General features: G+C 32.9%; 2 protein-coding genes across 3 annotated transcripts in view; one reads left to right on the forward strand and one right to left on the reverse strand.

Annotated features, from left to right (window-relative positions):
- Positions 1–6,307, forward strand: part of LOC103496113 (UDP-glucose:glycoprotein glucosyltransferase) — a 39,871-nt gene extending 33,564 nt beyond the window's left edge. Inside the window, exons 30-37 of one of the 2 annotated variants that reach the window (XM_008457848.3) lie at positions 2,592–2,650; positions 3,640–3,742; positions 3,860–4,018; positions 4,181–4,321; positions 4,403–4,446; positions 5,197–5,311; positions 5,521–5,673; positions 5,824–6,307. In XM_008457848.3, coding sequence (XP_008456070.1) covers positions 2,592–2,650; positions 3,640–3,742; positions 3,860–4,018; positions 4,181–4,321; positions 4,403–4,446; positions 5,197–5,311; positions 5,521–5,673; positions 5,824–6,000 — 951 coding nt within the window. In that variant the 3' untranslated portion in view covers positions 6,001–6,307. Of the gene's footprint in view, positions 1–2,585; positions 2,651–3,639; positions 3,743–3,859; positions 4,019–4,180; positions 4,322–4,402; positions 4,447–5,196; positions 5,312–5,520; positions 5,674–5,823 lie in introns of both variants that reach the window. The other variant, XM_008457847.3, reaches the window with a different exon arrangement.
- Positions 6,308–10,985: 4,678 nt separating this feature from the next.
- LOC103496114 (probable receptor-like protein kinase At1g11050) lies at positions 10,986–13,658 on the reverse strand. The gene has a single exon (XM_008457850.3). It carries the CDS (start codon positions 13,380–13,382, stop codon positions 11,415–11,417), a length of 1,968 nt encoding a protein of 655 aa, XP_008456072.2. The 5' UTR covers positions 13,383–13,658; the 3' UTR covers positions 10,986–11,414.
- Positions 13,659–15,563: the final 1,905 nt, after the last annotated feature.

Consider the following 15,563-nt stretch of genomic DNA (forward strand, 5'->3'; position numbering starts at 1 on the left):
TCCACTTCAAAGAGAGAAATCAGATCTACTGTTTCTATTTCAATATTTGCATTGTCCTCATAAGTGTGCTTTAATCCCGCTGATTCTTCGCTGCTGACACTATATGGGGAGACAATTTCTGTAGATTTTTTCTGGGCAGAGTCAACTGATTGGTATGACCATCGGAATAAAGTGATTTTGGTGTTAGGATCCGTTGAAACTTGAATAATTGAAGAGCTTAGGAGCTGGGGGGATGAGACTGACCTGTTTAGAAGCGTATCTGATTGGGTTTTGGAGCTGCTGACCTCCAAGAGATCCAGGTTTTCCTTGGTCTCTTGCTAAATGGGTTCTTTTATGGGGCTTCTTTCGGAGCTTTGAATGAACAAACAGCAAGTGACTCAAAATTTAGCAATGCAGTCCAAGCATTGTCAAACAATGTTTGTTTTCTAATGAAATGCTTTAGAGGGATTTCTGGAGAACTGCCTTTTTTCTTTCCTTTGCTTAGTCTGTGTTTGATTGGGGTAGCGACCACTGTAGAAGATTGGGCGGCTCCATCTAGAAGGGCTGCCTTGTTAGATGGTTGTTTCGAATTTGTTGTGAACTGAAAAGTCTGACGACGGCACTATTGGATCCAGTTGAGGCAGTAAATGAAGCTGCCATTCTGTTTTCATTTCCTTTGCCTGACTTTTCAGATACCTGTTTTTTAGACAACGTGGGTCCTGCAACCTTAAAAGGACTGTTGTCTGTTACAGGTTTGGCAGACTTCGTTAAAAATGACTTTTCATTTTCGGGCAATTTTAATGCTGGATCGATCTGCCTAACCGTCTCCCTCCCTTTCTTTGGCGCCGGCAGCTGTTCGTGGTTGAGTTACCAACATTCACCTTAGTAACCAAGAACAACAAAGACCACCACTAATGTTGACATCTGGAAGGTGGCAGCCAACTCTGAGATCTTCTTGAGCAACTAACGCCAACCACTAACTTTGTTGTTTATCTCCAATAACTAACTTTATTGACCAACTCGACAATAATATACTATAAAAAAAATTCGTTGGGCAGAAGTGCTTTAAAAATTGAAATTATTAGTTTATAATGTTTAATAGTCGTCTTTTATAGTAATTCGATTTTGAGAAGTTGTCTAAGGATGATGATCAGGTCATCGATCATCCTTATAGTGTCACAAACATCCAGAAGACGAATTGCTTCTTAACCTCACCACAATCAAGGAAGATGTATTGTTTATGCTTACTTAACTAACTTAACCATTTTGAAGAACAATATCTTTTCTTTTGTATGCATGAAATGGGGTTTTTTTTTTTTTTTTTTTGCCATGATTATATGTAGATCTATATATATATATATATAGGGTTTAGGGTTCACCAATTCAATTATTTTTATTTAATTGAGTTCACATTTCAGATGATTGATAAGAATTTGGAAAATTTTCAAAAAGTATGAATGTAGTTGAATGGTGGAACAAAATACAAAAACAACAAATAACAAAAAATATACCGATAAAATGGAAATTTGTATCTTTTATAACTACTTTCTAGCAAAATTAGTGAAAATAGAGATATGTTCTTTAATGACTCTAAAATTGGAGAAATTGAATGCAAAATTGTTAAAGAAATGCGGTGGTGTTCCGTTGGTGGCTAAGATAAGATGATGGGAGAGATGCCCTCCACCAATTCTCTTCATCTTCTCTCAATTTTCTTTGCCCCAATTTCACTTCATAAGATGATGGGGGATTAAAAGAAATCATGATAGTGGAAAAAATACAAAGCAACAATAAGAACAAAAAAGAAAAAGACAATGATGATAAAATTCATGGAGAAAAATAGGAATTCTTAAATCACCAATTCAACCCAAAAACTTAAGTTGATGGGTGAAGACAAATTTAATATAATATCTAACACTCCCCTTACTTGTGGGATTGAAATGTGAAGAAAGATCCAAAAAGTGGAAATTAATATTAATTGGGGAAAAACAACAATGCAGGAGTTTCTTGAACACAAGACCTCCCTGTATCACCTCTTTTGATACCATCTTAAATTACCAATTCAACCCAAAAGCTTAAGCTAATGGGTAAAGAAAAATTTAATATAATATCTAATAGGAATCAAAACATTTGATTTCTCATTTATTTTACGTTTTATTTATCTATGTTAGTGCAAAAAATGTAGTAAGTTAATAATGTTAACTTTCGCTAAAAAGAAAGAAAGAAAAACAGTAAAAAGAAAAAAACTGCAATCCATATTTTGTTCAAACAAAGAAAGGGAGAAATATTGAATAAAAAATTTGAAAACAAAAATAGTTATAAAAAAACAAATTATTTAGAATTCATAAATTTGCACTAGATACCCTTGATATATGAACTCAACTTTGCACCGAAAACACAAACATATGAACTCAGTCAAAACAATTGTGCACACCAAACACAAACACATAAACTCACCAGACATCCTATCTCAACTTAGTACCCCAAGCATCCCTTTGATGCTTTATTAGTTTATTTGATCTAGTTATGCACACTATAAGTGGGGAAGTTCTTATCTATGCTCCTATTTTAGATGTTCTTTAATTCTAATCTTGACTCATTCTCTGTAGGATCAGGGAAAAGGAGGGCGCTATGGAAAGGCAATAAACATTTTCTCCATTGCTTCCGGACACCTGTAAGTGTAACATTAATAGAGATATGATCAGTTTCTTTTGGTAGTGCAAGTTACATTTCTGTAGTGGTCTCTACCCAAGTACCCAGCATTGAACTTCTTATACAATGACCAGTATCCATAAATTATGTAGTAATAACATAGAACTGTAGTATAATTTTCTTCTTTTTGGTTTTAGGCATTTGTAACATTTGTTGATTTGACTCATGAGCTAACTGTGAATTTCACTTGAGGGAGTTATCTCAGAATTGTATAATTTGCTTCTTGATGTGCTTATTCTTGATTAGCAGCCAGTTAGGATAGAAGATGAAGGGGAAAAAAAAAAGAAGAAAGAACCCTTGATGCATGAAAGATACCCACACTCGAGATATAGCTGTTAATCATGTGAATCTATACTTAAGTTAAACAAAAGATTATAAACAGACAATACAGATGGAAGGAGCTGAGCACAAAAGGAACTTAGACATATTCATTATCCCGTGCTCACTTCAAGGTTTCTTAAAGATTTGTTTGTAAGAAAGCAAGGAATGCTTAGAAATCTAGGAGTGAGTAGGTGCACTAAGATATCTCAACTAGGGTTTAGGAGTTGGGGTTTATAGTATCCCATGTAATAGTGAAGGGTTTTACAAATCTTATGAATATCTCCAACATGGATGAACCGCCATGATTTTCACGTGACCTGATCCAATCACCTAGTTTGTCTCCGTTCACTTTGAATTCTAACTAATAGTTTCTTTCCAGTGCTTTGTTTAATGATGTTCTGAAAAACTCAGCAGGACAATTCAACATGGAAATTTGTAATAATCAAGTAGTTATGGAATTTTAAAGCATAGATGCTTGTAATGGCATGAATATATGAGGTGGCTATTATGATTATTATCTTAGAAAGATATATCAGTTCGTAGGGGAGAGAAACTTTATCAATGGTTATTACTTTATGTTAGTCTATGAATTTGTAAAATGGTCCACTTTCTGATGATATTTTTTGGCAGATATGAACGCTTTCTCAAAATCATGATCTTGAGTGTTCTAAAGAATACACACCGGCCTGTGAAATTCTGGTTTATAAAGAATTATCTATCCCCTCAGTTTAAGGTTAACATAGCCACTCATTACTCTTTCTTTCCTCCTTTTTGTTTCTGTTTTTTTTCTTCTTTTGAACAATATTTTGTTTTGGTACCTAAGACCTGTGCTCTCTGGTGAATTAAGCAGGATGTAATTCCACTCATGGCGGAAGAATATGGTTTTGATTTTGAACTTATTACATACAAATGGCCAACTTGGTTGCATAAGCAGAAAGAAAAGCAGAGGATTATCTGGGCATATAAGATTCTATTTCTTGATGTTATCTTCCCTCTTTCGTTGGAGAAGGTACCATGTCTTTGATATGCTCCAAACTTTCACGATTTCTTTTAGCCTATTTTCGAAAAGAAACGAATGTCAAAATGTTAGTGTAAATTATTCATAACTTGATCATCTGTTGCATGCTTATTTACTTATCTAAGAAAAATATTGTTCATTTGTTACCTGCAGGTCATTTTTGTTGATGCTGATCAGATTGTCCGGACAGACATGGGGGAACTCTATGACATGGATATTAAGGGAAAACCACTAGCATATACGCCCTTTTGTGACAATAATAAGGATATGGATGGATATAGGTTTTGGAGACAAGTACATCTCAATCGCCTTTCCTATTATCAATAAATATTTTTCAATATCACCCTGTCCTCACTATTTCCATTTCATGGACAGGGCTTCTGGAAAGATCATCTACGTGGAAAACCATACCATATAAGGTAGAGAGCCTGCAGTAGTGTGTTCGTCGAACAATCTACTAAGATGCATGCTCATTCATTAATTCCACTGATATTTCAAATTACAACCACATAATGAATCCTAATGTTTCATTCTTCTGAGAAAAATGCCATCAAGAAATTTTCTATTGTGGCTCTTACATTTCACTGGTTCAGTAGAATCAAATAGAATTCCTTTCTTCCGTAAATTGACCATGTAAAAGGTCTGCTTGTTTCTTCAAAAAAGAGTACGTAAAAAGTATGTGGATGTAGTCTCTAACCATATTAAAAGTCAAATTTCCATCTGTTTCAACACTTCTCCTGGTAGAGGTTTTATTTAATAGTAAAGGGTTCCATTTGAAAACCAACTGGCAACGAGAGTAGTCCATATATCTTATAAAGACTTTGAATCCCCTTGGTTTATCCAATGTGGGATTCTCAACATGACCCCTCAAGATAGTGTCTCTTTTGGGTTCAATGTTCTTGATTCGATCCAATTTTCTTTTTATTGGATCAAATATCCATTTGGACTTTATAGGTTCTGATACTATATTTGATAGTACAAGGTTCCATCTAAATACCTCTTGACAATGAGAGGAGTAACCCGCTTATCTTATAAAAACTTTGAGTCCCCTTGATTTTTCCAATGTTCTCAATAGGTTTTACTTTTTAAATCTTGGAAATTGCCAAATAGCTTGCAGTAACTAATAATGTTATGCATTAATTTAATATTTTTCTTTCCGTTTCCTTCAGTGCATTATATGTTGTTGATTTAAAGAAATTCCGAGAAACAGCAGCTGGAGATAATCTAAGAGTTTTCTATGAATCTCTAAGCAAGGACCCAAATAGTTTATCCAATTTGGATCAAGTAAGTAAATTTTACATCATATAGTGCCTTGTTAGCAATAAAATATCAAGGGATACTTCATTAGCATTGAGATAATGTTTGTCAAGTAAAATTTACATATCCTGATATCTTATTTTGTTCCCATTGTATGGTGCACTGCACTTCCACATGGTAAATGGAGATAGTGTTCATGGTATTTATTTCTAGTTATATTTTGATTTCTTTTTCAGGATCTTCCTAACTACGCTCAGCACACTGTGCCCATTTTTTCTCTACCACAAGAATGGCTCTGGTGCGAGTCATGGTGTGGTAACGCCACAAAATCCAAGGCGAAAACCATTGATCTCTGTAACAACCCCATGACCAAAGAACCGAAGCTTCAGGTCTGACTGTTGTTTCTTCATTTCATTCTGGATCTTTAGAAGCATAATCCCACAATACATTTCTTTCTTTCTTTTTCCTTTTTTTTTCTGCCATTTTTTTTGTATGTTCTTTTATCTTCGCCATTAATTGAAATTAGTTGCATTTATCAGGGTGCTAGAAGAATTGTTCCCGAATGGCCAGATCTTGATTTGGAGGCCAGAACATTCACAGCTAAAATATTAGGTGATATAAACCCTCAAACACCTGTCTTATCAACAGAGCAAGATGACGGTTCTGCAAGTAAGAAGCCTGTCAATGAAGATGTAGAATCAAGGGCAGAGTTGTAATGACATCATCTAAGTTCTACTAAATTAGACTGAAGGGAGGATTCTGCATTTTCAATTCAACATCTCCTACTACTCCCATAAGTTAGCCTTCTTAGAATTTAACTTGAAAGCCAGATGGACACAAGCCTCTGTAGGCTGATAATGCCGTGAAGACATAACTCTCCCACCAATTTTCATGGAAGAGTTACTTAATCCATTTCCCCCCTCTTTAGTATTTTTAATCTTAACTTGCTGAAAAATGTTGCCAATTTTGATAAAGACATGTACAGTATCGGTTTTGTAATTTTAGTGATGAAGTTTGCAAAAATTTTCTTCCCATTATTCCCATTTGCATATTGCCTCCATATTTTCATATTACCAAATGTAATAGAAATTATGGAAATTTTCTATTTTCTGATCATTACATGAATCTAGAAGCTATTCCAAGTCAACACAAGTCTACTTTCTCAAAGTGGAGTGAAACATCCTCTTCTTTAAGCTTTAAACCATGTGCTTATATTTTGTAATTCTTTATATTTTAGGTTGATGATTTGGATCTCAACCAAGGAACAGTTTTCTTGCCTTTGAGATATTAGATTAACAATTAATCAAATTGTAGGTTGGTTCCATATTTGTTAGGGAGGTTTTGAGTTGGAGATTTGAAGGTGTTGTTCAATAACATCGTTCAAATTTCTTATTTGAAAATGCGTGATTTTGAAAAGATTGATGGTGCATATTGATGAAAGTCATAATATTCTTTTTTTTTGCTTTCCTTGGTGGAGCATCATTCTTTGCTGGCGCACCAAAATTAATGGCAATTCCTGCGAAAAAACAATGGACTTAGAGCAGCTCACTCAAAGGTAAAGTCAAGCAAAAAAGAAAGAAAGAAAATGAGAGAGAAATAAATCAAAGAAAAACGAACCATTAATTTGATATCTCAAATGAAGGAGCAGAGGACTTTTGATAAAAATAAGGATAGTTGCAAATGTAGCAACTATATTCAAAATAATTAAGTATATAGCAACATTTTAAAAAAATTGTAAATCTGTCAATGATAGGAATAGACCATGTAGCAAATATTGGTCTATCGCTGATAAACCATAAGAGTCTATCAACTATAGAAGTCTATCATTGATAGATTTTGCTATATTTGTAATTTTTTTAAAATATTGCTTACATACTTAATAATTATTCTAAAAATTGCTACCCATTATAATTATCTATAAAAATAACATTTGAAAATTTGGTCCTTTTTAAGTCTTTCAAAGTGTCACTTAAAACTTTCTGGTGTCTAGTGTGCAGGTTAGGAACAAATTCATGAAAATTAAATAGTTGGTGAGTTTATCTTATGGGGTTTTGATGTTTGGGAATGCATGTGTTTTGGGTGCAAAGATTTAGAAATCTGAGTTGTTGATTTTGAATTATGGGTTTAGTTAATTAGTTTAATTTTTTAATTATACATCTTAAATTTATCGTGTATCAATTTTTTAATTGATTTTTTTATAATCTGTACTTCTAATTCAATTTCTTGACTTTATTAATTTTCAAGACAATAATTTAAAAACGAGAATTTTGAAATTCAATGATAATTATTTTGATTATAGTTGTATTAACATGAATGATCTAATTAGGAATATTACAAACCATTCACAAAATATAAAAAGTCACGTAATCTAATGATGTTTACAAAAGTTTCAGTTAAGCAACATTAAAAATGATTTTACAGGTTCCAAAATAAGCATAACCAAGAAGTTAAAATTATAGTTATATTTAGCCATAATTATGGTTTGGTTTCTAATTATATTCATGTAGTGTATTTTAAACCACTTTTATCGAAAAAGTTTAAATAAAAATTATTTTTTTTAAAATACATTTTTTTCTTAAGTCAATCCAAATAAGTTTTAAATCTTCTAGTTAAATTGATTGATGAAGAAAATGAAAAATGTTATTAAACTGAAAATAAACCTATGCTTTATATATTTACAATTTTTATTGTATTACCAATATATTAATAGTTCATTTATACTTGAGACAACAATAGATATGTCATCAATTTTCACCTAGAAAATTTTAACAAAATAAAAAAAATCTTTGATGAAGGAAAGATTAATTTTAAACGAAGAAAAGAAAGAGATAATTAAAAAAGATGATCTAATAATTATTATTATTAAAAAAAACTCCAGAAGAATGAGAAAATGTGTATTTTAAAAAATATTATTATGATTAAATTAGAGGTGCATTTGGAATAACTCAGAAAAAAAAAGTTTTAAAAAAATCATTTTTATTAATTTTTCAAGGTTTGTGCGGTTGTCGGAGTTGGTGGTCGAAGTTCGTCGACGAAGTTGTCAGAAATGACATCTAGTGGTCGACCGACAAGGGTGAAGACAAATAACCGTCGTCAATGATTAAAATGATTGGTTAATCAATGACCATCATGACAATCGGTCGCCAAAGGTCATGGCTATTGATCCCTGACCTTACTACGATCATTTGTTAATAGGCACAATAATCAACATTAACGATAATGATTAGTTGTCGATAATCAAGATGTTCACCTAACGATAGTAACAACCAAAGTTGTAAATCACCTACTATCAAGATTATTGATCATTGACAATCAGGACAATCAATAATTGATGGTCAAGATGATTCTGAGGCGACGATCAAGATGATTCGGAGCCGTCGGTCAAGACAATCAGTTGTTGTGACCGTCGATTGATCATGATCGATCATCAAGGGTTGATCATGAAGTTGCCTAACGTTTGTCGCCCACGATTATCAATGATCATTGATAAGAGGTTGAAGTGAATTTTTCTAAAACATAAGATACTCAATTAAAAAAAAACATGTTCCAAACCCATGAGTTTAGTTTCTTAATCGCAAGAATTTATTCCATGTGTCTAAACATGGGTTTGGCTTCAAATGTCAAACCCCCTAATTTCAATCATATGGGTCAAACACCGTCCAACTTAAAATAGCTACAATAAAAATATTGGAAAAATGAATATAAAGGAATGAAAAAAAAAAAACTAAATACACTCTTGATCATTGTATTTTTGTTTTGATTCATTTTAGTACCTAGACTTATAAAATGTATATTTTAGAATTTGTGCTTTCAAGTCTCGTTCATTTTTGTTTTTGTACTTTGAAAATGTTTATTTTGGTCCTTAAACAAGGTTTAAACTTTATTTTGGTCGCTACACTTTTAAAAACATATGTTTTAGTCTCTAATTGTTTTTTTTTTTAAAAAAACTTACTTTGGTCTCTGCCGTTAGGATTTTGTTAATTCTTTAACATAATGATGTTGGGGCTTATAGATGATTAGATTCTATATTCATCAAATAAATATAATTAAATTGATAATAACCAAATCTCACTAATTTATAAAATATTTTATGCCAACACATAAACATATTCAATATACCTGAATCACATAAACCCACAAACTAATTTTGTTTTTTTTTTTTCCTTCAAAACTCGGGATGTTATCCCGTTCCTAACTCCCCCACCCTTTATTTTTTTCTTCTCAAATTGGAACCTGAGTAGAATAAAAAGTAAGATAGATACTAACTTCCTATGCCACATAAAATAAACTTGAAAAATAAAATAAGCATAACACGTGTATAAAATAAACTCTATGAAATTGTAGATAAGTATTCCCACAATGAATTAAAAAAAAATGGAATTGGGAGGAAGAGGAAAATGAATCACAAAATAACCCAAATTTGAAGCACTAAAAATTTTGTATATATGAAATTACATCAAGAATATGAGTCCAGAAAGCCAAGTAGAATGGTCAATGCATGAGTTATCCGATAAAACATCAATTTACCGTCTAGTCTTTAATTAAAAAAATAAAACCCTAAATTTTTAAGAGTAATTATCTTATTTGATAGTCTAGTCATCCAAATATAAAAACTACTTTATCATTTAATTAAAAATTTAACGAAATCCTTAATGGCATGGACCAGAATATGTTTTTTTTTAAAAGAGCAGGACCGAAACAGATGTTTAAGGACCAAAATAAAACAAATACAAAGTTTAGTAACCAAAATATGAATTAAACCAACTTTTAAAAAGTGGCTATTTTGGTCTTTATTTTCACTTGACTAAACTATTCGAAATACCTCTAGGTTTTGAATTTTGTGTCAAAAACACCCATAAACCATTCAAAGTTGCAAAAATACCATTAAATTTTAAAATATAGTCCAGAAAACAAAAACTTTTACCTTTAGTTCTGAATGAGAACCGTTAATGTTTTGTTTAAAAAATATCATTAAACTTTCAAAAAGTTTCAAAAATACCCTTTTAAATTTAAGGGTATTTTCTGCAAGTTCAAGTTCAAAGTTCAAGAATATTTTGTAGAATTCAGTCTTTTCACTTTCACTTCAAGTTTAAGGAATTAGAATCGTTATTTTTTTAAAAGTTCTAACATAAAAAATGAACACTTTTAAGTAAAAGCACTATAATAAACTAAATTAAAAATATGAGGATCAAAAGGAATATTTTTAGAAATACAGGAATTAAGTGAGAAATATAGAGCCCTAAGTATGTATTAAAAAAATGTGTAAACAAATCAAGAATCAGGCACCAACAAAACAACTACGAAGAGGACTCCGGATAGACAGAACGACAATCATTAAAACCTCACCAACTGCCAATTGCTCAACTTCTCTTTGCCTATAGGGAGACCACCTGTTACTCAGAAGAACTAAGAAAAAACCTAACATGTTGACTTGACATTCAGTTTCTGTTTAGAGTGAAGAAGCTACAGCAAGGTTCCATTACATTTCCATCATAGTTTCCTTGAAACTTGCATATTCCCACAAGGATTGTGGGTGGGAATTTATATATCATGATGAAGGCCTCAGACATCCAAATTTCCTATTACCATTGCAAAAGGATGGCAAAGTTTGTTTCCCTTGACATTAATTTATTTGTAAAATGAAACTTTGTTTCTTGTTCAACAAAAAGGATGGAAAAGTATCTACGAAAGAAAAAAGAGATGGACAAGAAAAATGTACACTTTTGTACTTTCTACGAATCAATAAGATATAAGAACTAAAGCTATACCTGATGGCATCTTTACAATCTCATGTACAATGTACATTACAAGAGATAATTTTAAATCCAAAGCATCTGTTATTCCTAACTATTCCAGTTCTAAATGTTTGGTTAACTGATTATGGAGGTTGGAGTTTTTTATTATCTCACCAGTTTCAACTTTGCAGATTCTTGTCTCCAAGATTTCCTTTTCTGTAGTAGATATCATTTCATTACAGGATCTGAAATGTTGCGACTGCATTTGGATCAAATAGTGGCCTTCATTTGAGTTGCTATATGAGAGATATAACAAAATTTTGATGCATTTTCGCCTAATCGAAAAATCAAGATATCTTTTCAGTTTGATGTTGTACGTGATTGGTCTTTCTTGTTCATCTGAGCATATCACCGTTATGCATTTGATGTCCACTTAATGTCGGTGATATACTGAAGTTGCTGCCATCACCAACAAATGAAGGATGCCCATAAGGCACCGGCCGATCAGAAATTTGGGGAACTTCAATGTCCCCTTCCAACATTTTCAAAGCTTCCATAATGGTGGGTCTCAAAGCCACCATCACATGAGAACATAAAATTCCAACCGCAATGAATCTCTCCATAATGGCTCTTGGATTTGAATTAGAAGAATCTCCATCTTTCAGTAGAGAAGGATCTAAAGTATCTCCTATTTTTCCAGCTTTCACCAAGGACCAAGCCCAATCTGTGATCAGGAACGCACGTGGTGATGACGACAAGGAGAAATCAAGAGCTTTTCTCCCACACATTATCTCCAAAACAACTACTCCAAAGCTATAAACATCACTCTTCTCAGTTAGTTGTCCATAAAGTGCATATTCAGGGGCTAAATACCCATGAGTTCCTGCAACTCGAGTTGTTAGATGAGACTGTCCTTCCCTGCTCTGTTTGGCGAGCCCGAAATCTGCCACTCTTGCTCTCATATCTGCATCTAGCAATATGTTTGTCGCCTTGATATCTCTGTGATATATGGCAGGTTTCACTCCATAGTGCAGATAAGCTAAGCCTTTTGCTACATCCAAAATAATATTCTTCCTTTGAGGCCACGTCAATGATTTTTTAACAGTTCCAACTTGATCATATGGTATAGGGAACAAATAATCATCAAGATTTCCATTCGGCATGTAATCATAAACAAGGTATCTCTCACTTGCTCCCTCATCATAACCATCATTCCCATCGATGACACAACAACCTCTAAGTGGAACAAGATTTCTATGCTTCAAATTACTGATTATTTCAACCTCATTGCAAAACTCTGCATTGCCTTGAAAATCTGATTCAATTACTTTCTTGACTGCCACCATACTTCCATCAGGTAATGTTCCTTTGTAAACTATACCAAACCCACCTCTCCCAATGAAATTTTTTGAAGAGAAGTTATCAGTTGCCTTCTCAAGCTCCTGAATCTTAAACCAAATTGATCCAGTGTTTGGCCTAGCATGTGGCCTAGACCCTTGTTCATCCAACTCCACATCAAACTCTAAACTAGACTTCTCAGCCAATTTTTTCCATTTGTAAAACCAAAATCCTATTCCCATCAGAACAAAAACAACCAAAATTCCAATAGCAGCAGCAGTAAGACCATAAACTAGAGCAGAATGTTTACTTTTTGAATCCTTTTCAATATTCAGTGGCAAATTAAATATGCAATCTAATGCACTGTCGCCCTCAGGGCCAGACTCATTAACAATGCCAGCAGCATAAAGAACAGCAAAGTAAAAGCAATCCATAGAATGAGATTTATTACCATCAATTCCAGTCAAAATAGTCTGAACTTTCAAACCAGCGGCGAGACAAGCATCACAACCAGGACCAACAAGTTCCGACCTACACCCAAAATCAAGCGGCGAGTTTTGACCAAGTTTCGAAACCCAATCTCGAGTAGTTTGAATCCCAGCACAGACACTAGCAGATATCACAAATTGCAAAGGATCAAAGCAGTGGGAAACAAGGTCGTCGGGAAGGGAGAGCGAGGAGAGCTTCGATTGGAAATCGCGAAGGCAAGAATTGGATGTAGGGAGGTCTGGGAGATTGAAAAGAGAAGTCTCTTTGAGGTGTTGGGCCAAAGCAATTCCAAACAAGGACAAAAGGGTTTGACAACAAGGGATTTTGGAGGAATCATTCATGGCGGATTTGGCAGTTGTCTGAAAAAAGGGGTTCCGGCAATCAGTCGCATTCCAAGGGATTCTGAGGATATAGTTAAGGTCCATTGGGCATATGGGGTTTGCGGTTGGAGTGGCTTCTGAGGTTGAAGTTATAGAGAGTAAACAAAGAAGAAGAAAGGTACTGAAAATCTTCATCATTTGTTGCCGTCTTTGCATCGAATTCTTTAATAGGTATACTGCTTGAGATGGGTTTCAAAGGAAAATCTGAAGAAAAGAGTATTAGAAGAGAAGAATGGAGAAGGAGAAGTCCGGTTGTTGTATTTTGAAGTGTTAAGAGAAATTTCCACCATTTTTCTGAGTTTTTTGGGTCTCTATCTTCTGCAATTGGTGGTAATGGTGGCTGTAAAGGTGGATTTTTTCGTCGTCTTCCTCCATTTTCATGGTCCTTCTTGGAAAGTGAAAAGGGGAAGTAGTTGGTATTGGTAACTTTGCAATGGATTTGATAAGGATATATAGTAAGTGGAAAAATTGGACTTCCCCGTTGATTGGAAAAAGTAGAATAATATGTGACCCTTTGAATTTGTTATTTTTCTCATATGTGATATTTTGTAAATATGAATTAGACTTTAAATTTAGATTTTTAATTACTTTTTATATCATATTTGTCATAAACAATCGATTGATAGAGAAATAAAGAAGATAGATGGAGAAGCAGCGATTGACAACCGAATGTACAGCGATTGATAGAGGTAAGCGATCAAGAGGCGGTTGACAAAAGATGGCGTGGGGCAGTGCTAGTTGGTGAAACAGATGTTAGGAGGGAAAAAAAATAAATAGAGGGAGAATTGGTGAGCACTTGTGACCGATGACCCGTAACCAAACATACAACGATTATAGGAAAAAAGTAACAAGGAGGTGGAGCATGACAGATATCATAGGTACATATAAGTGGAACTCAGGTTGGTTGTAAATGTCAATTTTAACATATAAGGATTACGTTTAAAAGTGTAAATTCCAATATTAATTTAATTTTAAGTGATAAAATACTTATTTCAAAGTAATCTCGAATATTTCACATTTTTAACCTTCAATAAACTCATTTTAAAAGTTGTATTAAAGGTGCTCAAACTTTCTTCGTAGAAAATCATTTTAGTACTACACACATGCTACTTTCTTTCAATATCTAACCCTTCATTTGGAAACATATTATTTTAATTTATAGGTATCATGCAACTCTTAAATATTTTTTTATGCCAAATAATGAATAGTGGTGATATGAAATTGAATGAGAGCTTATTTTGGTTTAATACAAATTGACTTTAGCTTAAGTTTGTTAGTTAATGAAGGTGATGTCCATTTAATGAAATTATCTTGACATAAACTCTAGTGTAAAATTGTCTTTGACTTTAATCTTTAAATAGGACTCTAAGATCTATACCGAACATCTATAATTCTTCGAGAAAAAATAAATGAATGAAAAAACTTTTGAAAATATTTGTAATAGACTAAGATATGCTACTATTTATGTTTATCATGATACAGATAGACACAAATAATAGTCTACTTTGATTTATCACGGCTCATTGTATATAGACAATGATATTTTACTATATTTTATAAATATTTTAATTTATTTTACTACGTTGGATGCTGAAAAAGGTCCTTTATTATTTTTTTTTTCTTTTCAAACAAATAACAAAAGCCCACGTAAAAAATTCAACTTCCATCTCGAACATGTATAATTATTACAACTTTTCACCTTATGATACTTTTGTTGGAAGGAACATTTAAAAAAAAAGTTCTCATTTTGGGTTAAGTGAGCTTTTTTTTCTAATATATTTTTATTTTAATGCAAATAAACAGCACATCAACATTAAAGTTCAATTTTTGCTTTAAAAAATTACTTTCAACATTCACCGTTGATTTTATAGATAAAATAAATTGGCAAATTTTTCATTTTCATCGAAAAGAATATTCATCAAGTTGTTCATAGTTGTTAGAAGTAATTTAAACCAATTATATAATTGACATTAAGAAATGGAAAACATAATACAAGTATAAAATGACAACTAAAAATCGAAATGGACCAAGGAAAAAACGATTGGTTTGGGCCCAACCTCAACCTCAACCAAGGTCGAGACTGATCATTGACAAGCACCCAACGACACATGCCTTGAGGTAAATAAGTACTATATGCCCCAAATATAGTTCAAGAAAGACGATAGATGGCCTTGACCTTGTTTGAGGTGACCTTACCCAAACACGAAATCGAGCATACTCCTTTGGCCCGATTGGTTTTCCATTGTCCAAATGCGACTCAAAAATCCTAGAGAATAGATAAACTTTGCTATATTAGTATATCATTATAACTTCATATGAGGTTACATAGTCTTACTC

This window comes from Cucumis melo, chromosome 6 (genome assembly GCF_025177605.1).
Source record: "Cucumis melo cultivar AY chromosome 6, USDA_Cmelo_AY_1.0, whole genome shotgun sequence".
NCBI classification, from domain to species: Eukaryota; Viridiplantae; Streptophyta; class Magnoliopsida; order Cucurbitales; family Cucurbitaceae; genus Cucumis; species Cucumis melo.

Bases quoted from the DNA above. Each gene is read 5' to 3' on its own strand.
- LOC103496114 (XM_008457850.3), bottom strand. From the start codon at position 13,382: ATGCAAAGACGGCAACAAATGATGAAGATTTTCAGTACCTTTCTTCTT.